Source organism: Gigantopelta aegis, chromosome 12, assembly GCF_016097555.1.
Source record: "Gigantopelta aegis isolate Gae_Host chromosome 12, Gae_host_genome, whole genome shotgun sequence".
NCBI lineage: Eukaryota > Metazoa > Mollusca > Gastropoda > Neomphalida > Peltospiridae > Gigantopelta > Gigantopelta aegis.
In genome coordinates, this window is record NC_054710.1 from 17,944,649 (window position 1) to 17,971,221 (window position 26,573).

Below are 26,573 nucleotides of genomic sequence, written 5' to 3' on the forward strand. Positions count from 1 at the left end.
AAGCTATGCCACACTGACTTTAGGTTACCTAGAACAAATATTAGAAACTAAAATTACAAATATATTTGGATCAGACTTTCAGCTATATTTCAAGAAGAACTGGAAACGTTTTCTTGATGATTGTTTCATACTGTGGCCTTTGTCTAAACACTGTTTGGAATTATTTCACGAGTTACTTAACACACTGAATAGTAACATAAACTTTACTATGGAAACAGACGCAAAGAAAATTCCTTTTCTAGACACTTTAGTAATCAAGTGTGGACGCATAATAGAAACTGATATATTTTACAAACCAACTGATAACAAACAGTACCTTTCTTTCTCATCCTGTCATCAGAGTCATACGAGAAGAAGTATACCATATAACCTAGCACGACGTATCTGTATGATTGTGTCAAATATACAAACACGTGATCAACGTCTCCGGGAACTAAACATGTATCTTAAAACGCGAGATTATCCAAAACAGCTAATATCAGATAGTATCGAAAAGGTGGTAGTATTAGATAGAAAATATCTTTTAAAACCAAAACAAATCGTTTCAGCGAAAAGGCCGCTGACATTTGTATCCACCCGCAGAACCCCGATATATATAAAAAGATATTGTCAGAATTGCACATTTTAAAACAAAATGAAAAAATGTCATCCATACTAGACTCTATTTCAATTATAAATAGTAAGAGACAAAGCAAAAACTTGAAACAGATACTGACAAAACCACGATTTGAATCTACAACAGTAGAACATAAATGCAGTGTCAAAAAGTGTAACCGAAGTAACTGTGGTACATGCCAACATATTTTAGAAGGCACACATATAGAATTCAACCACAAAGGTTTATTTTGGGTACACAGGGATGTGGATTGTTCGGTTAACAATGTTATTTATGTAATTACATGCCAAGGTTGCAAAGAACAATACACTGGTCATACCACTCAGCTGAGAGCCAGAGTACGCGTACACAAACAGCAAATAAAACAACCTGAAACAAGATGCATACCCTTGAGTTCACATTTAAATATATGTGCGGCACAAAAAGATATTAAATTCACCATTTTCCCATTTTATCACATAGATACCAATGATGAAATGAAAAGAAAGACAAAGGAAATGTATTTTATTAGAAAGTTTTGTCCACTTCTTAATGCTCTTCATTAGATAAAAGCAACAATGACGTAATTAAATCAATCCCCTTCTACTACAGTAACATCATAATATGTATGACGTCATATTTAGCAATTATTTAGTTCCTTTCTGAAGATAAGTACAGACTGAAACATGTAAAAGGATCATTATTTCTTTAAATTGTTTTTTAAAATACATATATACTGTACACTTGTTTTCTTTTATCATTTGTTTATATATATATATATATATATATAATCGGATATATTTATTGCATGCTCTACTCTCTCTTAAAGTATTGAGCACCTTTCAAGCCTTTAATGATAACCACCAGTATTCTATATATATATATATATATATATATATATATATATATATATATATATATATATATATATATATATATATATATACACACACACACACACACACACACAGTGGACTCTGTCTAAACCGGATTCTGTGTAATCCGGATCTCTGCGTAAACCGGTCCATTTCTAAAGTCCCGTCCAGCTACCGTTTATCTCTTAGGTATAAATCTCTGCCTAATTCGTAATCTGCCTACTCCGGACTCCGGATCAAAAATCAAGAACGAAAGAACCGTTCATGCATTAATTACCTCTGTCTACACCGGATTGGGATTCGACGGAACGACGGGCTCTTAATTAGTTGAACAATGATCGTCAATTGCCAAGTAATCAGGACGCCAAATACAAAATGTAATCGCACATGTGTGAAGTTTACTCTTATTGCGGTAGGCCGTTAGATCAATCGGATTAATATTAGTGTATGTGTTGATTTCACTCTTATGAATTCGACGAGTTATACTTGTCAACCTAACGCTTGTATAAATAGGTGCGAATCGCTCGTATATTTTGTGTTATCTTATGCCCCGGAGTCGGTCACTGGCGAAGTCAGAGGCTGAATCCGGGGTGGGCGTGCCTGAACCCTAGTGGATAGGGGCACGTAAAAAGAGTTGTCTGTCTGTCTGTTATCTTATACCCGCCCCGGAGTCGGTCACTGGCGAAGTCAGAGGCTGAATCCGGGGTGGGCGTGCCTGAACCCTAGTGGATAGGGGCACGTAAAATGAGTTGCCCGTTGCCCGTTGTTATCTTATTTCATTTATAATGGCGGAACGACCCCAGAAACGGCAACGTATCGAAGTTTCGTTAGAAACTAAAGTCAAATTAATACAAGAATTTGATTCAAATCCACAGTCAAAACATGCGATCAAATGTCATTATCGATCATTCAAGAACCATAACTCTGGGTGAACTCTGTCTAAACCGGTCCTCTATGTAAACCGGACTATTTCGACGATACGAAGTGAGCCCGGTTTAGACAGAGTCCACAGTATATATATATATATATATATATATATATATATATATATATATATATATATATATATATATATATATATATATATAAGCTGTTATTCTAAACGAAATATATTATATTATAATAATGTGTCTAAATGAAGAACAGTCAAACCTAAATAGAACCGTTCTAGATGTCAATATGTTCTACGAAAAACCAAACTGGTAGCACCATCCTTGAAAATTACACACTGGACATTGTCACTTTGGCTAAACTCAATACTGCAATAAAGATGACATCAGCAATGGCACGCTATATAGCGCCTACTGCTCTCTCTCTCTCTCTCTCTCTCTCTCTCTCTCTCTCTCTCTCTCTCTCTCTCTCTCTCTCTCTCTCTCTCTCTCTACGATGGCAACTGGAACCATGGCGTCATATCAACTACTTGGAAAGAAGATCACATAGTACCAATTCTGCAAAAAGGAAACAGAAGATTCAAGCAGCTACAGATTCATTAGTCTGCCGAGTTGTGCTGGAAAGCTACTGGAAATAGTCATCAACACGTTCTTTCTCTGGCATCAAGTCAAAGAACCTCATCAGTCCTACACAGCCAGGATAGAGACAATACAGAATTTACTCCTTGCAAAAGAAGTGGAAGATTCCAACTATCATCGATCTCATGCAAGCCTTTGACAAATTCTGGAAAAAGGGTATGCTTCTGAAATTGCTAAATAATGGAATCTGTAACTGTATACATGAACTTGTAAGTAGGTGAAAGTTTGTTTTGTTTAACAACCCACCAAAGCACATTGATTTACTAATCATCGACTACTGGATGTCAAACATTTGGTAATTCTGCATCAGTAGCAAGGGGTCTTTTATATGCACAATCCCACAGACAGAACAAGTACAAGTGGACGAAGAGTTACCTCTAGAACAAAATAGCCAGAGTAAAAAGAAATGGTATTCTTAGTAATAGTGTTAAGACCCTCCACGCCTCGGGATGTGGGTAATCTTTTCAATTACAAATCTATTCGTTATAAATGGAAATACACCCATGTGTGCCAAAACGAATCTTCAATACCCTTCATGCTGATAATTGTGCAATCTGGAGTTTCTAAAAATTTTTACAGCTACCACAACTTACTGTGTTGATGGATGTAAACAAAGAGTATTCTTGGTCAAAGCAACGGCGACTTACAATAAGCATAAGGAAGACCTGCACTTCCTTTTTCTCTTTTTCAGCAAAGAAAGATTGCATCTACTTCAAGCTTGGCGGAAACAGTAAATACTTCCCAGGAAGAAAGCCCAACCTTCCTTGACATATACCTGGATATAAACACTCAGATGGAAGGCACACATTGATGGTGTTCGAGCAATAACCATCAAAAGACTTACTCTGTTGAAGACATTGTGTGGTACCAGTTGGGGATATAAACACTCAGATGGAAGGCACACATTGATGGTGTTCGAGCAATAACCATCAAAAGACTTACTCTGTTGAAGACATTGTGTGGTACCAGTTGGGGATATAAACACTCAGATGGAAGGCACACATTGATGGTGTTCGAGCAATAACCATCAAAAGACTTACTCTGTTGAAGACATTGTGTGGTACCAGTTGGGGATATAAACACTCAGATGGAAGGCACACATTGATGGTGTTCGAGCAATAACCATCAAAAGACTTACTCTGTTGAAGACATTGTGTGGTACCAGTTGGGGATATAAACACTCAGATGGAAGGCACACATTGATGGTGTTCGAGCAATAACCATCAAAAGACTTACTCTGTTGAAGACATTGTGTGGTACCAGTTGGGGATATAAACACTCAGATGGAAGGCACACATTGATGGTGTTCGAGCAATAACCATCAAAAGACTTACTCTGTTGAAGACATTGTGTGGTACCAGTTGGGGATATAAACACTCAGATGGAAGGCACACATTGATGGTGTTCGAGCAATAACCATCAAAAGACTTACTCTGTTGAAGACATTGTGTGGTACCAGTTGGGGATATAAACACTCAGATGGAAGGCACACATTGATGGTGTTCGAGCAATAACCATCAAAAGACTTACTCTGTTGAAGACATTGTGTGGTACCAGTTGGGGATATAAACACTCAGATGGAAGGCACACATTGATGGTGTTCGAGCAATAACCATCAAAAGACTTACTCTGTTGAAGACATTGTGTGGTACCAGTTGGGGATATAAACACTCAGATGGAAGGCACACATTGATGGTGTTCGAGCAATAACCATCAAAAGACTTACTCTGTTGAAGACATTGTGTGGTACCAGTTGGGGATATAAACACTCAGATGGAAGGCACACATTGATGGTGTTCGAGCAATAACCATCAAAAGACTTACTCTGTTGAAGACATTGTGTGGTACCAGTTGGGGATATAAACACTCAGATGGAAGGCACACATTGATGGTGTTCGAGCAATAACCATCAAAAGACTTACTCTGTTGAAGACATTGTGTGGTACCAGTTGGGGATATAAACACTCAGATGGAAGGCACACATTGATGGTGTTCGAGCAATAACCATCAAAAGACTTACTCTGTTGAAGACATTGTGTGGTACCAGTTGGGGATATAAACACTCAGATGGAAGGCACACATTGATGGTGTTCGAGCAATAACCATCAAAAGACTTACTCTGTTGAAGACATTGTGTGGTACCAGTTGGGGATATAAACACTCAGATGGAAGGCACACATTGATGGTGTTCGAGCAATAACCATCAAAAGACTTACTCTGTTGAAGACATTGTGTGGTACCAGTTGGGGATATAAACACTCAGATGGAAGGCACACATTGATGGTGTTCGAGCAATAACCATCAAAAGACTTACTCTGTTGAAGACATTGTGTGGTACCAGTTGGGGATATAAACACTCAGATGGAAGGCACACATTGATGGTGTTCGAGCAATAACCATCAAAAGACTTACTCTGTTGAAGACATTGTGTGGTACCAGTTGGGGATATAAACACTCAGATGGAAGGCACACATTGATGGTGTTCGAGCAATAACCATCAAAAGACTTACTCTGTTGAAGACATTGTGTGGTACCAGTTGGGGATATAAACACTCAGATGGAAGGCACACATTGATGGTGTTCGAGCAATAACCATCAAAAGACTTACTCTGTTGAAGACATTGTGTGGTACCAGTTGGGGATATAAACACTCAGATGGAAGGCACACATTGATGGTGTTCGAGCAATAACCATCAAAAGACTTACTCTGTTGAAGACATTGTGTGGTACCAGTTGGGGATATAAACACTCAGATGGAAGGCACACATTGATGGTGTTCGAGCAATAACCATCAAAAGACTTACTCTGTTGAAGACATTGTGTGGTACCAGTTGGGGATATAAACACTCAGATGGAAGGCACACATTGATGGTGTTCGAGCAATAACCATCAAAAGACTTACTCTGTTGAAGACATTGTGTGGTACCAGTTGGGGATATAAACACTCAGATGGAAGGCACACATTGATGGTGTTCGAGCAATAACCATCAAAAGACTTACTCTGTTGAAGACATTGTGTGGTACCAGTTGGGGATATAAACACTCAGATGGAAGGCACACATTGATGGTGTTCGAGCAATAACCATCAAAAGACTTACTCTGTTGAAGACATTGTGTGGTACCAGTTGGGGATATAAACACTCAGATGGAAGGCACACATTGATGGTGTTCGAGCAATAACCATCAAAAGACTTACTCTGTTGAAGACATTGTGTGGTACCAGTTGGGGATATAAACACTCAGATGGAAGGCACACATTGATGGTGTTCGAGCAATAACCATCAAAAGACTTACTCTGTTGAAGACATTGTGTGGTACCAGTTGGGGATATAAACACTCAGATGGAAGGCACACATTGATGGTGTTCGAGCAATAACCATCAAAAGACTTACTCTGTTGAAGACATTGTGTGGTACCAGTTGGGGATATAAACACTCAGATGGAAGGCACACATTGATGGTGTTCGAGCAATAACCATCAAAAGACTTACTCTGTTGAAGACATTGTGTGGTACCAGTTGGGGATATAAACACTCAGATGGAAGGCACACATTGATGGTGTTCGAGCAATAACCATCAAAAGACTTACTCTGTTGAAGACATTGTGTGGTACCAGTTGGGGATATAAACACTCAGATGGAAGGCACACATTGATGGTGTTCGAGCAATAACCATCAAAAGACTTACTCTGTTGAAGACATTGTGTGGTACCAGTTGGGGATATAAACACTCAGATGGAAGGCACACATTGATGGTGTTCGAGCAATAACCATCAAAAGACTTACTCTGTTGAAGACATTGTGTGGTACCAGTTGGGGATATAAACACTCAGATGGAAGGCACACATTGATGGTGTTCGAGCAATAACCATCAAAAGACTTACTCTGTTGAAGACATTGTGTGGTACCAGTTGGGGATATAAACACTCAGATGGAAGGCACACATTGATGGTGTTCGAGCAATAACCATCAAAAGACTTACTCTGTTGAAGACATTGTGTGGTACCAGTTGGGGATATAAACACTCAGATTGAAGGCACCTTAAGCAATAACCATCAAAAGACTTACTCTGTTGAAGACATTGTGTGGTACCAGTTGGGGATATATGCAACTCTTGACTCCTCAGGACCGGTTATAGAGTATGCCTCAACCACTCGATTAACATCAGCCATTTCCCACAAAGTGCAGCTCATTACGATTCAGAACAGATACATAAAAGTTTGTTTTCTTTAACGACACCACTAGAGCACACTGATTAATTAATTATCAGTTATTGGATGTCAAACATTTTGTAATTCTGACAAGTAGTCGTCATAGGAAACTCGCTACATTGTCCCAATACAACAAGGGGTCTTTTATGTGCACTTTCCCACAAACAGGAAAGCACATACCACGGCCTTTGACCAGTTGTGGTGCACTGGTTGGAACGAGAAAAAACCAGATACATAAAATCATTGTGCAATAATTAGAGCACAAAAAGTAGACAAAGCAAGAATATAATACTCACCAGTTTGTTCTCAACAATATTTTTGTTGGCAAGTATCAAAATAAATAAATAAATAAATGCATTCTCTAGAGATGAAATATGGGTTCCAAACATTATGCATATATGTTGCAACTAAAGCAACATTGTGATTTATTTCATTCATCAGTGCAGTGGCGCAAAATTCTGGACTGGTGGAAGGGACTCGGGGAGTGCTAACGGTTCACTGGCTAGGGGGCGCAATACTTGCCTTGCCCCGAGCGCTGACAACACACGCTTCGGCACTGCATCAGTGCCAAACATAGGGTTGTTGTTGTATTAGAGCGGGAATCATTGACTACCGTTTGGTTCTGGTCCAAAGTCCGGGTCCTGGTCCAAGGTCCGGGTCCTGGTTCCGGTCCTAATTTAGGGCTGTTCGAGTCCAGCCCCTGTCCTGGACCTGGTTCTAGTCTAGTCCAATATCTACCAACTTTATGTCTGGTGGCTTAATCACTACACAACCTAGATCGGTTGCCTTAGTCTGCTGATACGCAAGTTTATGAATAGAGAATACTACGTGAGTGGCCGTTAGATACCATTTATCTCAACGAGTTGTTTTAAAACGTATCTGACGAGCGAAAGCGAGTTGGATACGTGTTAAAACATTGAGTTGTAAGATAAATGGTATCTAATGGGCACGAATGTTGTATTCTTTTTCTTACATGTATATCCTAAAATCGATCGATCAATTGTTTTCATTGGATGACATGACATTGGTGACCTGGTCATCACATGGAAGCAGCCAGTCGTGTGTCTTTAAAATGTTAACGCACATATATGTTCTGCCAGAATTTATTACCAAAAATAACTAATGATGTTCTCACCATCCAATGTGTAAGAAATCAGTTTTATTAGTAAACGTTAACTGTATTGGCAATACAAATTGATTTGGTACAGTGCAACCTACAAGACAAACGAGGAGACCAATCACAATGCTTGTAACATTTCATTTCTGACGTCACATACAGACATATTGGATCTTTCTTGCTGTAAGGGTCGGTGTTGGATTTCTACGGGATTTTTTATTTTGGGGAAACGAACTTGCTCTGTGGAGTTTTTGATAAAACATGGGACCAATATACGGTCCGGCCATCGTCGCTTTGTTCGTAGCCTTGTTACAGGTGAGTTTATTTGTAAATATTTCCTGTTTAGGAAACCAGTGGACAGAAGAAATTCCACATTATAGTTTGTTTCAATATTCGCTGACCTGTCATTATAATAATTTTAAGCTCCAGTATTGCCCGTACAAAAAAAGAAGAAAGAAGCTATTTGGATATACACTATTTAAAAAAACCTATATAAAGTATAACACGGTTGTATGAGTTAAAGTTGGTTTATTTTTGTTTAACGACACCACTAGAGCATTGATTTATTAACCATCGGCTGTTAAACATTTGGTAATTTGACATAGTCTTAGTCTTAGAGAGGAAACCTCCAACATTTTGCCGACAAGATAGCACATACCATGACCTTTAATGTACCAGTCCTTGGGCACTAGTAGAAATGAGAAATGGGATGCCCCCCCCCCCCCCCCCCCCCCCCCAAGGTTGTTAGAGAGTTAGTAGTATAATTCTGATAGTGTTTCTGCCAGAATTTATTTTCGGGTATGGCCCTAAGGAATTTAGTTTATTGAATTTTGTCAGAAAGACTTCCCCATTACAATCTTCCACATATGAAAATATTCAGGAAAATCGTGTATGAGCTTTATAAATAAAATTAAATGTTCCAATAAAATATATTCTGTTGCTGTTAGACTGGATGTTTCTGCATTGAATTGACCCATTAATCATGCTTAATACAGTAATGAAGAATAATTAATTTTGTCAAAAGGTTGATTAAAAAATTTAATTTGTGAAACAAAATGTACACAAATAATATTTTGAGGGGATGGCATTTTACCTGTTTTACACTCTGGCAGAAACCCTGGAACAGGATATATTGTACTCAGTACTGTCGTATGTTTTCAAACAACAATTTTATACACAATTTGTCATGTGCGTAATGTCATAATAAAGGAATATTTTCCTCACCTTTAGGTGTTGAATTAGCCTTATCAATTGAATATTGCATTAAATTTAAGCACTACAAACAACATTAATAAGTGCTAAGGTATGGATTTGAACTCCAAACCACCGGAATTGATGCCAAGTGCTCGAACCACTTGACCATGCAGTGGATCATTAAATAACGCAGCATTTTAATACACTATACAGTATACTCCATCATTAAATAATTCAGCATTTTAATACAGTGCACTCCATGTATTTGCATACCACATAATACAATAACCCAGCTATAACATAGAAAGTTCCTATATCATTCTGTTTAAAAGCCTGTGTACCAAAACACCCTGGATCTATTTTTGCGTAACCAATAAATGGATCATGCAGATTTTCAATTCTCAGGGGCCTGAACATACATGTAGGTGTTATGTACATCCTGTCCCACACATAGTTTTACAGATGTTTGGTGTTTTACAATGCCTTGAGATTTGAGCTGAAATTTTGTTTATAGCTTTATCATTCACCATTACAAATAAGGTTTGGCTTGCATGGCAATTTACTATTTTTGACAGTTGTGGCCTTTGACTGTAGGAGATGCAAAATTTAGTTTTTTGACAAATGTTTTCTTGAAAATGCCTCAAGATATTGAGTGAAATTTTGTGTCTACATTTCTAGCTTTATCATATTCTGTTAATATCAAGTTCGAATTTTATGGCAATTTACCTATTTTTCACAGAGTTATGGCCCTTAAAACTTAGGAGATATGCAAATTTGTTTGGCCTGGTAGGGAACGTGTATTGTTTTATCAGTACTCTGAGAATACTTGTTGTACATAATAGCATAAGCACTTTATTCCAAGAGCCAATTGGACACAGTTGTAAACTTGTGTAATTGACTGATGGATTATCTGCCAAGTAGCCTTGAGTAACGAGGCCTGTTTTTTTAATCCATGATCACAATTAACTCCTGCTGTGATTTTTTTGCGCGTGTAGCAGAAGCATTTACTATTGATCTGTTAACATGTATACCATGAAGAGGGAAAGTCACATACGTTATAATAGTAATCATTATCCCTCAGTGTGCTGCAAATGTGTCTTGTTTAAATAAATCTGTTATTTATAAAGTAAACAGCAGACCTATCAGGCTGGTCATCCAGTCCTGTGCATTTACCGATTCGATTGTTTTGATAATGTCTAGACCTGTTTTGTACTAGATCAAACGCATAGTCCATAGTCCCATCCGTTTTTGTTCAACGCATTAGACTGGTACCCTACGTGTGCCTTGATTTTGATTCTGTCAATAAACTGTATGATGTCACACAGTCTGGTTCTACCAGCCTTACGAGTTACGTTCCTAACGTGAGTCACAGGCAAGTGTATTTTGGTACTGTATGCAATGTAACTTCAATATACATGTATCTAAATAGCTGATTAAAGTAAAATAGACACCCATGATTAATCAGTTTTTACTTTAAATAAATAAATACTGTTTTTCTTTTCTGCAAAACCTTTTCAATTTTATATCCTTGGATGTGAATACATATTTGTAATCATCACCTCATATTCATGATATGTATCATATTCATATGTATTCGTTACACCCCTAGTTAAGCCATCAGACATAATAAGGCTGGTATGTACCTGGTTTTCCTCCCTGTACCGGCTCCCACCCAGAGTGAATGTAATGACTCATTGGGTGGATGTAAGGCCACTACACCCACTTCTCTCTCACTAACATTAACACACTGTCGTAGACAGCCAGTCCAGATACCTGAGTTGTGTGCCCTGGACAGCGTGCTTGAACCTTAACTGGATATAAGCACAGAAATAACAATAAATGAATGAATAAACTACTCCACTGGGGCAGGAGTGAAGAGAGAGACAAAGTTCTGCAGCTGTATAGCAGCTTTGCCATGACAAAGAATACTGAAATGGGTCATAGTTTGAACTGGGACACCTGTCTCTGCGGAGACAACCATCCTGCCAGACATCTGTCCAGATTCTGCTCGTTTAAAACTTCCGTGGTTGTTGAACAATTAATCATTATTGCCTTCCTGTAGATTAGCAGTAAAAGCCAATAGGTCAGTCGTAAAAAGACCCCAACTCTGTTTAGATACAGAGAATATTAACATGCACACACACACACGTACCCTGTACAGGTGAACATGGCTGGGTCCATTGTTAACATTTTAATGAAATTTGAAGTTGGATGTATTACTTTGTGAATATGTTGTGATACAGTTGACTGTGTGAATAAATCAATTAAATAATACATGCAAAAAACCCTGTCATCTAGATATTTTGGGATTATAAATCTCTTATTCTGGGATTCTGCCAAGTTTGTTTACAGTTTCCCCACTGACCTTATTTATGTCTGTAGACGAAATGTTTTTTCATCCAATTTTTTTGTTGTTGAAGAAATGACAAACAGTTTTACAAATTATGTATAAGTCACTCCAAAGGATACGGTGTCCTGATGCCCGAATTCAGGGTTGCTGTAGGCCAGGAGTAGCACCGACAACACTTTTGTTCCGTTAATTTGGTAAAGTTCATCAATGATAGCAAAATATATACACCGGGGCCCCGTTCCACGAAGCGATCTTAGCCCTAAGATCAACTTGAGTGCATAGGGTAGTTATGCCCCTACGGTAATCTTAGGGCTAAGATCAACTTGAGTGCATAGGGTAGCTATGCCCCTAAGGTAGTCTTGGCCCTAAGATCAACTTGAGTGCATAGGGTAGCTATGCCCCTAAGGTAGTCTTGGCCCTAAGATCAACTTGAGTGCATAGGGTAGCTATGCCCCTAAGGTAGTCTTAGGGCTAAGATCAACTTGAGTGCATAGGGTAGCTATGCCCCTACGGAAGTCTTAGGGCTAAGATCAACTTGAGTGCATAGGGTAGCTATGCCCCTACGGAAGTCTTAGGGCTAAGATCAACTTGAGTGCATAGGGTAGCTATGCCCCTAAGGTAATCTTAGCGCTAAGATCAACTTGAGTGCATATGGTAGCTATGCCCCTAAGGTAATCTTAGCGCTAAGATCAACTTAAGTGCATAGGGTAGCTATGCCCCTACAGTAATCTTAGGGCTAAGATCGCTTAGTGGAATGTGATTTTCCGTTTCAGATTTTTCAAATTCCGTTTTTTTCCCTTTTTGTGTTCAATTAGTGTCCTGTTTTATTGTTATAAACTATATACATTTGTTATATTGTTCCAGCTCTGAGCTGGTTTGCTATTACTATTTTTTTTAAACACCTGTAAATACAATTTTTGAAACAAAACTTAACAAAAAGAAAAGTGTATAAACTGCACCACTTGGTTCCCACCTTCATCCGTAAATAAACCGCACCTTTAAATAAGCCGCGGTTAAAACAAAGCCACGAACTTAATTACGGTTAATTATTTTTTGTATTTAATAATACTAATAAAGAGATCCATTCTCCCTTAAATTCAAACAATAAATAATTATTGATTGTGTGGCTTTCAGTTTCATTTCATCTGATAGATTATGGGTAAGTTTCATTTATAAACAAATTTAACACACCGTTGACAAACCCCGCTATTTTCACGAAAATATGAACAAGAACTTTGGTAATGTATTGTTCGTAATCTTACATTATTTGCCAAAAAATATGTATAAATAAATACATGATAACATATTAGTTTCAGTATGATTACAAACCATGAACCAAAAAAAAAAGGGGGGGGGGCACACATAAGAATTACTATTTTAGTACTCACTCGATTACACATGTATGTTAATTTCTCTGTAACCTAACTAGCGTGCCGTGTGCACAAATTACATATTCAAACTAGGTCGGGTCAATCTGGATATACCGTAGGCCAGTGGTAGTGAAACGAAACTAAACACTGTTCTGTCGATCGTTTAAAGTTTCGACATTATTTTATAACTTTAAAAAAAAAATTTTTGCCTAGATTTATATATTCAGAGCCAGTTTCAGGATCCGCGGGGCCTGTAGCACAAATAACATCTGGGCCCAATTTCCAAGATATATATTTTGCAACCCCCTCGGGGAGAGGGGGAAAATGTACACAATGCCTCACCGCAGGACCCCCTGAACCGCAGGGTCTGTAGCACGTGCTACATGTGTTACAATAATAAACCGGTGAGAAGAAAAGTAAAATGCTATTTTTGTGTGCAATTTAGAAAACAATCGGTTCAGAAATAAATAACATGTAGTAAATTCCGTAGCATGAAAAAAGGCGTTCCCCGTGGGACGGACTATAAATGTGAAATGTTTCCGTACAAATTAACGAATATGCCCGAAGTTTTACGAAATTACGTTTTCTGGCAAAAGCGTTGTGTAAATTGGCTATGCTTTTGAATCATAATAAGTATTATTGAAAAATATCGAAATTGAACGTACTAGAAATCTTATTATATAATCAACATTCTAAAATTGTATTAGTAAATGTTTATTTTTATATTTCAAGTTAAATTTCACTATGTAAAGTTACACGGGTAAACAGTCACATGCTTTGTTGCAAGCTTACGGCAATTAAGCGTAACTTCCGAGAATTAACGGTTCTGAAAATATTTAGGCGTACTGTACACTCCATGAAAGTTCGCATACCAAAACACTATGCGTATATTATCAATATTGAATCTTAAAACTACTAAAAATATTTATTATGGTGATTGAACCAGAAATACAACTTTTGAAGGTTATTTTTTTAAAATTGCAAATTCCGTTTCAGTTACTAAATTCCGCAATTCCGTCCGTTTTTCCGTGATCGCGGAAAATCATCCCCTCTAGTATCGTTAAACATCTATTCTGTTCTATTCAGTTCCAAGCAATTCCAGTAAACAAAAAAACTAATAATTTCTTCAATTTGATGCTTTTATAAAATTATTGAAAAAATGCACAAGTTGCAGAATTCTCTGTTTCGTTAAAATAAAATGTGAAATTGTCAACTTTTTGTAGAGCTACAACTAAATAGCACAACGGGGCTAACACCCCAAGTTAAAATTGGAGAAAAACAAAGTTTCAATCATCGTTATAAATTTTGAAATTCCTGTGAAGTGTTGGAAGTAGTTTCATTCAAAACGGTGATATGAAAAAATAAAGAAATGTCAAGTGAGAATGTTCTCTTGATTTACTTAGTTCATGGTTAATTCCCACTATTATGAGTTCATGGTTAATTCCCACTATTATGATTATCCATTCACAAAGCTGACCGCACATGCATGCACATCTACGGGAAATACATTGGGAGCAAATGAGATTTCATAAAATAAAATAATTTGTTTTTAAAAAAGTAAAAAATCTTCACTAGTATTAGTGGTAATGTCAACAATATGTCCTTGCAGATAGAATAGGTTGAACATTATATAGAGATAATAAACAAGTTACCAGTTATTATAAAATTTATGTCACGAGTGAAATAATTTTGACTTGTCACGAGCTTTAGCGAGTTATGAGGGACATAAATTTGATAATAACTGATACCGAGTTTGTTATTCTATTTATTACCCCAGCTATTTTTTTCTCTGAAAGCCTTTATTTTTGACACACTTGCACATGTATATATGTATGGAAACAATGTAAACCACTTTACACAATGTTCTGAGTATTGCTATAACTTTGTATTTTAATCACATTCACAGATAATATTCAAAAACAAAAGTTTATTCTGGTAAAAAAAATCTATAATGAATTGCATCAAAATGACATTTTGTTATAAATTTAACACAGAAAACGGAGAGCCGTAAACACAAACTAGATTTAAACTACATTTTGTGTGTTTGCCCAATTGTGATGACGTCATATTTAGTATTGACAAGGCCATTGGTTTGTAAGCGTCAAATCGTCCAATAGTATTGTGCGTTACACGAAAGCAAAAATATTTCTCCCTGTTATGAGTGACCTCTGGGGTAATAAATTGTGTTTTGCAGGACTTTAAAATTTCACATATATATGCATGGGTTGAAATGACTCAACTTTGGGAGAATGACCCTTATACAGTATACTGGCCTCGGTTGCGTCATGGTTAGTCTACAGCCTGGTAGGTACTGGGTTCGGATCCCAGTTGAGCCATGGGATTTTTATCCAGATACCGACTCCAAACCCTGAGTGAGTGCTCCGCAAGGCTCAATGGGTAGGTGTAAACCACTTGCACCGACCAGTGATCCATAACTGGTTCAACAAAGGCCATGATTTGTGCTATCCTGCCTGTGGGAAGCGCAAATAAAATATCCCTTGCTGCCTGTCGTAAAAGAGTAGCATATGTGCTGACAGCAGGTTTCCTCTTAAAAAACAGTGTCAGAATGGTCATATGTTTGACGTCCAATAGCCAATGATAAGATAAAAAATCAATGTGCTCTAGTGGCGTTGTTAAATAAAACAAACTTTACTTATACAGTATCGTCAAGAACCAGTGTTAATTACCAGGTGAACCCGCCATATTGGAATGTCTTCCCAACTGAAAGATCTGAGAACTCTGTGCAGGGTTCACCTCTTTTGAAGTTGAAACCCGAGCTGTGTCTAACTCTTTGTACTCCTGTCTGTATGTTACTACAGTGTATTGGTACGTTACAATGGTCAGACTGTGTGTGATCGCAGACTGTGAAATTATTCGTGATGCTTCACTGATTGGCAACAATGGTGCTGATTATAGATAAATATCCTCATTCAGTTTTCGGTTATGATGGCCCAAGGAATGTGTGTAGCTTTTGTTACAGTGCCCATCTGAGGTGCAGTACCGTATATCTTCGTCTGTAAGTCGATCTCGACTATAACTATAAGTCAAGTCCCTAATTTCAAATAGTTAAAAATCAGATAGCAGAGTAGAAACAAAAAAGTACACATATTAGTATTATGAGGTTTGTTTTGAGCTCATCTGGCTTGAATTAAGTTTAAAGGTTGTTTTGTTTAATGACACCACTAGAACACATTGATTTATTAATCACTGGCTATTAATTACCAGTGTTGGATGTCAAACATTTGGTAATTTTGACATGTAGTCATCAGAGGAAACCTGCTACATCTTTCCTAATGCAGCAAGGGATCTTTTATATGCACTTTCCCACAGACAGGAAAGCACCTACCATGGCTTTTGACTAGTTTTGGTACACTGGTTGGAATGAGAAAAAACCCTTATTAGTTGAATGGATCCACCATGGTGGTTCGATCCTGCTACACAAGCATCTCAAGTGAGCACTCGACCGACTAAGCTAAATCCAGCCCCAGGACCATGGGACCTTATGCAACACATTTTAACTTCTTCTCCAGTTCAGGGGCGAGATGTAGCTCAGTGGTACAGCGCTCGCCTGATGCGCAGTCAATCTAGGATCCATTCCCGTCGGTGGGCCCATTGGGCTATTTCTCATTCCAGTCTGTGCACCATCCCACAGACAGGGTAGGACATACCACAGTCTTTGATATACCAGTCATGGTGCACTGGCTGGAACAAGAAATAGCCCAATGGGCCCACCAACGGGGATCAATCCCACACTGACCGCGCATTGAGCGAGTGCCTTACCACTGGGCTACACCCGCCCCCTTTGTACAGATGATCATCTCATGGACCTGACACACATTGTTTGTTAGATATATTGTGTCAAATTATGTACATATAGTTGCATGTTTAAATGTGTGTAGCAATATCTTTGTGTGTTTTTTTCAAACTTTACATCTCATGGATTTAACAAGTTTTGTGAAAACATTAATAATATGAATGTCAGAATTAAGTTAAGGTCAAAGGGAGAAGTTTAAACCAATTTGTAATACAGCTAGAATTTCCTGTTTCTGGATGCACTTACTGACAGCTTGAATAAGCTGAACAGTATTGTTAACGAGGACTAGTTCTAGGTGAGCCGGACATTTTGCCAAATTATCTAATAAACTGGTTAATTTCAAACAAAAAATCAATAACTATATTAATTTATTTCTACAAATTGAAATAAAATTCACCTCTTATTCTTAAAATTTGCATTTGTCGAAATTGGTGAGTGCCAGAGCTAGTCATGCCAGGTAACAATGGTGAATTTAGGTTGAAAACGTGCAATTGAAAAAACATTAAGATGCACTAACTAAAATATATTTGTCAGCTTCAGCTTGAATTCTGGTTTGTTGAAGATATATATATATAATATGTATGTATGTGTGTGTGCCTTTTGTAATGTTTTGTCATGTTCCAAATTATACACTCTGTTCAGTTATAATATGTTTTATTTTTATTGCGTACCCTCAGATTGTTTTCTGGCAAGGTGACAAGTGATCTATGACACTAAACAAGTGGGTGTCTTGATGTCTTGTTCTGTGATTTTGTTTTTGAAATAGAATTGGGTCCAAAATATTATGGCGACTTTGACTTCTCACAAAGTTCTGCTAATAACTAACTTTCGATAAAAAAAAACCCATTTCATTTCACCAGCTAGATTAGGGCCTGGTGTTCATAGATATATAATTATAAAACACAAATGTGGTAATAAGCGTCCGGTCACAGACGTTGTCCAGTGCAAATTTGTCATTTATCAAACTTTGGCTGTCACAGACGTAATATTTGCAGTCATGACACCAAATTTACTAATTCTGTGTTAAAGCACAGTTTAAAAAAGATTTAACCTATGGATGTAATTTGATGGTAGTTTGTAAGGAAACGTTTTATGTTTCCTGAGCCGAAGACTCATTTGCCCTATTGCGATCTACTTTCGTCTGTCGTCATGCGTAAACAGTTTTTTTTACATTGCCAAAACTACTTGATCAATTCCAACTAAATTTTGTGCGAAGCTTCCTTGGCACATGAAGAAACAAATTTGTGAATTTGATCTATAACTATTGTATATGTAAAGGTAACAAAGATGGTTTATCTAATGTGTGATCTATAACGATAGTATATGTAAAGGTAAAAAAAGATGGTTTTTCTAATGTGTGAATTGCATTAATGTTAGGTCTGCTGTTTGTCCCCAGGGAGGGGGAAGAGTTTACGATAGTTATATATAGAGAAATGTATATAAAACTGTAATTTCTTCAGATCTACCAGACCATTTTCATCTTAATTTGGTGGGAAGCTTCCGTGGAGAACAAAATTGTGAATTTTGTCATTTTGACCTCATGGCCGGGCCCAAAGAGTAGTGCTCAATCAGAGGAAAAAGCTAAACCAATTTTTAAAATCTTCTATTCCATAATTGTCAATGTACTCTAGTGGTGTCATTAAACAAAACAAACTTTCAATTTTGTCTTAATTGCAGGGGTTGTATAACACTGTATGAACATAGATCTCCTATAACACTGAATGACATTTCAGTCTGAAACGTAGATTCTTGCTAGAGGCAGTCACGTTTTTACATCTAGTAACGTGAAATACATATCTGATGTCAAATACATATCCAGGGCTATCTCTGGATAAGCAGAACATTTTGTCAAATCATCTATTTAAACTTTAAAAATTGCAAAAACCTAGGTATTTTCTAACAAAGTAACAGTTACTACAAGAAATGTATTCGCCAAATTAAAATAAATTTCGCCAATTGTTTTTAAAATTTGCAATTGGCGAACTTGGCGAGTGCCAGAGCTAGTCCTACATGTCTGATGTCAAATACACATCTAATGTCAAGTACACATCTGATGTCAAATACACATCGAATGTCAAGTACACATCTGATGTCAAGTACACATCTGATGTCAAGTACACATCTGATTTCACAGTATGCTAAAGTATGGCTGTGTTTGTCAGTGATCTAGTTTAATGTGTGTACATGTTCTCTTACAGTATGCCTCTTCGACTGCCGACAAGTTTGAGCCGATGGTGGCGTTCATGTGTAACAAGCCAGCAATGCACAAGGTAGTTGACGGCTGGGTGGCTGATTCTCACACCGACTGTCTGGCTGACAAGAAAGCTATTCTCAAATACTGCAAGGAGGTGAGTCTTCAAGTCTCTTAACCATCGTCTCTTACTTCTTTACGTTCATCAGGATATGTGCAAAACCAATGATCCGCAAACTCTGTGACGCCATTTTCATATTAGTTTGCAGATGTTTTTTTGTTGGGTTTTTTTCATACCCAGATGAACATAAAAGACATAACAGACAATACTTATAATTCAATTTGAATCATATTTGCTAATAACACTAAAGTTCATACTTTATTTTGAATAATTTGGGTCGATAAACAATAATGCTCAATAACACAACATGTCCATGGATCAAATATGACATTCCCTGACAATGTAACATAATTTTTACATTCATTGACAATTAACAAAGTCCCATTACTACGTCTGGACCAATGGGATGACGTTAATGTTGTAATGAATGTAACAGAAATTTTATTTTATATATATGGAGAAGAAACCTCATGTTATAACGTTGCTTCCAAAATTACGTCATTACACTTGTTATTACACATGTGCTTCGTATGATTATTATTAACTCGGTTATGTTGAACCATATGGACAATAAATATATATATATTCTTCCAAAAAAGTAGGGGAACTCTAATAAGATTTTACAATTGCCAAAATTATACGGTATATTAGCTGTGGGGAATGATTATATAATAGTGAATTAATTGGACAAACATTACAACCGGTAGTTCAGTATTACAGTAGGTTTTATGACCACCAAAGATCTTGAAGGACAATTGGGGTCAGAAGTGAAATTTGGAAGTTGACGGGTTTTTTTCATCAGTAAATTGCAAATTCAAACAATAAAAATAACTATAAAAACAAAACAATTACAACTGTATGATCAACAGAATGAAAACGATTGACAGAAATAATGTTCCACAGTGATTAATGGACCTTCCTGGAAATGGTCAAAATCGAGAATGACACCCCACGCACGTGTACGGGGCAACTGCGTGATGCATGTGCAAACTATGGAATCAATGTGTTTTGGTGTGTTGATAAACAGACCTGAACGTTCTTTACTAGGATGTCTGTTGTCAAAACATATAACATTAATATTTCAGGTTCCCCTGCGAGAAGTATTATTTGTGTAATCTCTTGCATTACTATTTGTTTCCTTTTCTTTCTTTCTTTTTTTGTCCTATTATGTATATAATATATTTCCATCCTCTGTTATCTTTGACTGTTTAAATGTAGTTTAAATATACAGTATACAGTTATGTAATATAGTCTGCTTTTATTGTATATATATATGAGTAAATGTGTGCCCAATTTTTTTGTTCTTTGTACAGTAAACAATATTAAAATATGTTTTTAATCGATCAAGTCTTGAAGTTATACTCTAATTTTTAAATACTGCCACATATTTTTCACTGTTAGAGCCGTTTTTGATAATTTGTAATTTGTAGGTAAACTTGTGCCTGATGGGGTTTTTTTCCTTTGTACAATAAACCCATTGGGCTATTTCTCGTTTCAGCCAGTGCACCACGACTGGTATATCAAAGGCCGTGGTATGTACTACCCTGTCTGTGGGATGGTGCATATAAAAGGTCCCTTGCTGCTAATCGAAAAGAGTAGCCCATGAAGTGGCGACAGCGGGTTTCCTCTCAATATCTGTGTGGTCCTTAACCATATGTCTGACGCCATATAACCGTAAATACAATGTGTTTAGTGCATCGTTAAATAAAAAACAAAAACAAAGATTTGTACAATAAAAATATTAAAATATGTTTTTAATCTATCAAGACTTGAAGTTACACTCTAATTTTTAAATACTACCACATATTTTTCACTGTTAGAGCCGTTTTTTTTATAATTGAACTCAACATGAATTGCATTTTGTTGTTTACTTTATCCATTTGTGAACATCTCAAGTGTTCCTGGTCATCCTCATGTTTGTATTAATTATCACGAAATTAATTTTTCATAATTCCAAAAACCACAGGTTTCTCTGAGAAGTAACTGATGTGGACACAGCTCGATCTATTTTATGGAAGGAAATGTTTTATTTAACGATGCACTCAACACATTGTATTTATGGTTATATGGCATCTGACATATGGTTAAGGACCACACAAATATTGAGGGAGGAAACCCGCTGTCGTCACGCAATGGGCTACTCTTTCCAATTAGTAGCAAGGGATCTTTTACATACACCATCCCATAGACAGGATTGCACATAACATGCCTTTGATATACCCGTCATGGTGGCTGGAGTGAAAAATAATATCTATTTTAAGAGTCCCAACGTAGGTTTGAACTGGGTGGGAAGCAACAGCAGTTTCAACTGGGAGATGGTTTATATGGTGATAACCATGTATTATTGGGAGGAGGTGTATATAATAATCACCATGTATTATTGGGAGACAGTGTATATATACATTGTAATTTGTAGGTACATGTATATAGTGATCGCCATGTATTATTGGGAGACAGTGTATATATACATTGTAATTTGTAGGTACATGTATATAGTGATCGCCATGTATTATTGGGAGACAGTGTATATATACATTGTAATTTGTAGGTACATGTATATAGTGATCGCCATGTATTATTGGGAGACAGTGTATATATACATTGTAATTTGTAGGTACATGTATATAGTGATCGCCATGTATTATTGGGAGACATTAATTCATTTATTTGTAGTTATTTCTGTGCTTATATCCAGTTATGGTTCAAGCACACTGTCCTGGGCACTCAAGTTGTTAGTGGTTAGTGAGAGAGAAGTCAGTATGGTGGCCTTACACCTACCCATTGAGTCGTTAACACTTGCTCTGGGTGTGAGCAGGTATCGGGAGGAGAACCCAGTACCTATGAGCCTTGTGTACGATGGGTTAACCATGAGTGAAGACACCTCCGAGGCCGGTATTGGGAGACCGTTTATTGTAGGTATGTCGTGATCACCATGTATCGCTGACAGTTCATGAGACTTCATCTTTAATATGCATTTGATATGATGTGTGACAAGGCTACCTGTGTACACACAACACCCAGCTCACATACAGATGAAAGGAATGTTGGCTGTCGGGGAAATAACCTGGTATTTGCTGGAGTCGGTTTCACTATGTTTGATCAGTGGCCCAAGAACCCACTTAACACTTAATACTGCTGTACACCGGAGCCCATCCTGGTATCCATGGCGATCTAATCAATTACTGGAACTCAATCTTGGCCATGTAACAGTGTATGGACTGCCTCCGAGACCACTGATCCCATTTCATGATGCAAATGTATCCAGTGATTATCAGGCCGTCTGTGTTATAGAAGTAATTTGTCACTGATCGTTGTTTATTATCCAGGCGAGTGTAGAATTCCATGTAGATAATGTACAATTATAACTTGGTGATCTTCACTAATACTGTAAATTAGGAAATGATAACAAGCATAAAATGGTGTCGAATTTAGTGAGGTCATACAAGACGCTAATATTTCATGACATTAAAGAGACGTACAACAGACTGTTTCAAAACCCTTTTATGTGATTGTTTTGTCTGTGATTTTAAACTGAACTCACAACATTGGTTACGTGCTGTTGATTAAACCAAAAGGATAGCAAACAACAATAGTTAGTTACATGTAGCATGCACATTACAGCAATTTTCTGCTAAAATTAAGATGTCTGTATAGCTGTTTAATGTCAAGATATGTCAAAAACATTATTTCAGCTGATCCTACAACTTAAGCTTATTCTTTTTTTAGTTTCTGATACAGATCTTGCTTTGTAAGGTGCACGCAGGTGTGATCGCGCTCCTACAGCGCACTTTATTTCAATCTGATGAATGAAAAACGGCGCACGTCACATTTGGCAAACGGTGCATGTAGAATAGATGGGTATATTTATTTCCACTGTTTACAAAAATCAACAATTTTCATAGCTCTTTCAGCTGATAGGAAGGTCCTTAATAAAAATTAAAAACATGGCAGTGGCTTTCATGCAGTCATTAAACTGGTATTTCTCTTTGTTGAACAAATGGGAAATATTGGTTTAATAGACAATTTTGTAGATGTACAAGTCAAAATCCTATCGAAGCTACACTGCCTATTTTGTTTATTTTGGAGAGTGATTTTTCACTCGCCTTAGCATATTGAGGTGTGCGATTTTCCACTCGCTTATAATTTGCAAAAACCAAGGACTGCTGATATCATGACGTTAATAATATGTCATAATTGCATTTACATGTAGGTAAATTGTAAGATTGCTAATATTTTATGATTTACAGTAATTGTACCAGTGTTCTCTGTCATTCTTACCTCGTTGTGACGCAAAGGTCAGGGTGCTTGCCTCAGGTTCTTAGATCTTATATCTTTGGATGAAACCTCCCTGGCGGACACACTGGCTTTAATCCATCCCAATGACTGGTATGCACGACTTCTAGAATGTTTATAAAATCCACTAGCCAGGAGATCAGTGATTTAGAATATTTACTAGCCACGATTAAGAATTCACTAACCCTATTTTACTTTAAGTTAATACAATTTTACTAATAGTAATAATGTCACCTAACGAGGGAGATAAAAGCTTAAAAACACTAAGATTGGAGGATGGGGGTGGGGGCAAGATATTCATATTTACAAAATATACTTAAATGCACCATTTAACAATCTTGTTTTCACTAGCCATCGGGCATGGCAATGATAGTTATTTACTAGCCCAACATTGAATATCGCTAGCCATGGGAGTGGGGCTACCTTAATCTAGAAGCCCTGGGTATGTTAAAGGTTGTGGTATGTGCTATCCTATCCTGATGACTGTTTGACATCCAGTAGTCTTTGATGGATTATTCAGTGTGCTCTACAACAAAACAAACTTCAATCTTTGTCATGGACAAAATCAAGGCGAGCTGTTTATCACTCACCTTAAATGATGCCAGGCGAGCAATCGCATGAAGTTTCAAAATGTTTGTTTTGTTTAACGACACGACTTGAGCATCTTGATTTATTAATCATCGGCTGTTGGATGTCAAACATTTGGTAATTTTAATTAGTAGCAAGGGATCTTTTATATGCACCATCCCACAGATAGGATGGCACATATCATGACTCTTGATAAACCAATTGTGGTGCACAACTAGGACGAGAAATAGGTGACTGATGGAGATGGGAATAGATCCTAGACCCGACCGCACATCAGGCGAGTGCTTTACCACTGGGATATGAAGTTTCAAATGAAATGCATTAAACATAGAAATTTTACGACAATTTGCAGTGGAGGGGAGCGATAGTGATCGATCGCCTTGCCTGGCGCACACTGAACTTCTTCCTTGTTACACGCTGAAGCAAACTTTAAATTGTTTAAAATCAAAAAGAGATGGGTTATATCATATACTCTTCAAAAAAAGAAACGCAAAAGGGTACAAATGGGTTATAACTCCGATTTTATGTTTCCTACCGGTTCATGCTTTGTGAATATAAGGTCATTGCATGTCCCAAACACATTCCCACGGTTACATTTGATAAAACGCAGCTACTGTACAATAAAGTTCCAAAATGTGAATATTCGCAAAAACGCAGCCACGTGCAAACCATGTCACCACTGCACGTGCGTTGTCTGCACGTGCAACATGAACACCGACAGGTATAAAAGTGCAGGGTGTTCGCTTGCCTGGCCTCTGTATCTGGCCGACAGTTGACAATCCAGGACATGCCACGTCTCAGTGAACCGCAGAGAAACAATGCCATCGGCCGACTAGACGCAGGCGAATCCAGAACGGCCGTTGCCAGGGCATTCCATGTGTCCCCAAGCACCATCTCCAGACTGTGGGACCGTTACCAGCAAATGGATCAAACACGTGACCTCCCTAGATCCGACCACGGGTCACTACCCCCGGGCAGGTTCCGCTACATCCGGGTACGCCACCTTCGGGAACGATTGACTACTGCCACCCTCCACAGCCCGCAGCAATACCAGGTTTGCGCAGGATATCCGACCAGACCGTACGGAACCGCCTACGTGAGGTAGGAATTCGTGCCAGACGTCCAGTTCGAGGTGTCATCTTAACACCACAACACCGTCGACTCTGACTGCAGTGGGTGCCAGATTCATCGAGAAACTGCGATGGAGACAGGTTCAGTGACGAGTCCCGATTTCTGCTCCGACGTCATGATGGAAGATGTCACGTGTATAGGCGTCGTGGTGAACGTTATGCGGCAAACTGCGTGCAGGAAGTGGACAGATTCGGCGGGGGTAGTGTCATGTGTGGGCAGCCATCTCACACTGGCAGAACTGACCTGGTCCACGTGCAGGGCAACCTGAATGCACAGGGCTACATTGACCAGATCCTCCGGCCACACATCGTTCCAAGTTATGGCCAACGCCAACGCAGTGTTCCAACATGACAACGACAGGCCTCGTCTAACGGCTTTCCTACAGAACAACAACATTTTAATGTCCTTCCTTGGCCAATATCACCGGATTTGAACCCAACTTCTATGGGACGAGTTGGACCGACTTGACAACCACAGCCCCAGACCCTGCCCGAGCTGGCAGCAGCCTTGCAGGCCGAGTGGGCCACCATCCCCCGGGACGTCATCCGTACTCTGGTTGCTTCAATGGGCAGGCAGCGGTGCCAGGCAGTTGTCAACACACACGCGGAGGCCACATGTATTGACTCCAGATGACCTTGACCTTGGTGGTGTGTCCTTCACTTACTCACAATGGACTAGAGTGAATTGTGAACAATCCTGCAACAGTAATTATCGGACTCACCATTCAATAATTAAATCAATTCTCCAAATGTTACGACAATGTGGTTTTGCGTTTCTTCTTTTGAAGAGTATATGTGCTCTCTAATTATGACAACATTTTAATTTAATATTTTTTTCTTAAACTTGACAGCGGTCGTAAGACATATGATTTAAGGAAAGAAAGAAATGTTTTATTTAAAGACCACTCAGCACATTTTATTTACGGTTATATGGCGTCGGACATATGGTTAAGGAAAGAAAGAAATGTTTTATTTAACGACACTCAGCACATTTTATTTACAGTTATATGGCGTCGGGAGAGCAAACATACTTCAGTGTAAATTTGCTACACATGTAGCATAAAGTACAGTTTTTAGTGATGTTCAACTGAGAACAAACAAACATTTGTACTTGGTGTAAATCAGTTTTACATGTATGTACAAAGTAGCATCAGGTTCCCCTTCTAGTGATGTTCGACTGAGAACAAACAAACATTT

The 26,573-nt window shown here is 37.9% G+C and overlaps 1 protein-coding gene across 1 annotated transcript in view; it reads left to right on the top strand.

Moving 5' to 3' along the window:
* Positions 1–8,484: 8,484 nt before the first annotated feature.
* Positions 8,485–26,573, top strand: part of LOC121385870 (amyloid-beta precursor-like protein) — a 53,926-nt gene continuing 35,837 nt past the window's right edge. The window contains 2 exon segments of the mRNA XM_041516660.1: positions 8,485–8,640; positions 19,252–19,401. Coding sequence (XP_041372594.1) covers positions 8,587–8,640; positions 19,252–19,401 — 204 coding nt within the window. The 5' untranslated portion in view covers positions 8,485–8,586.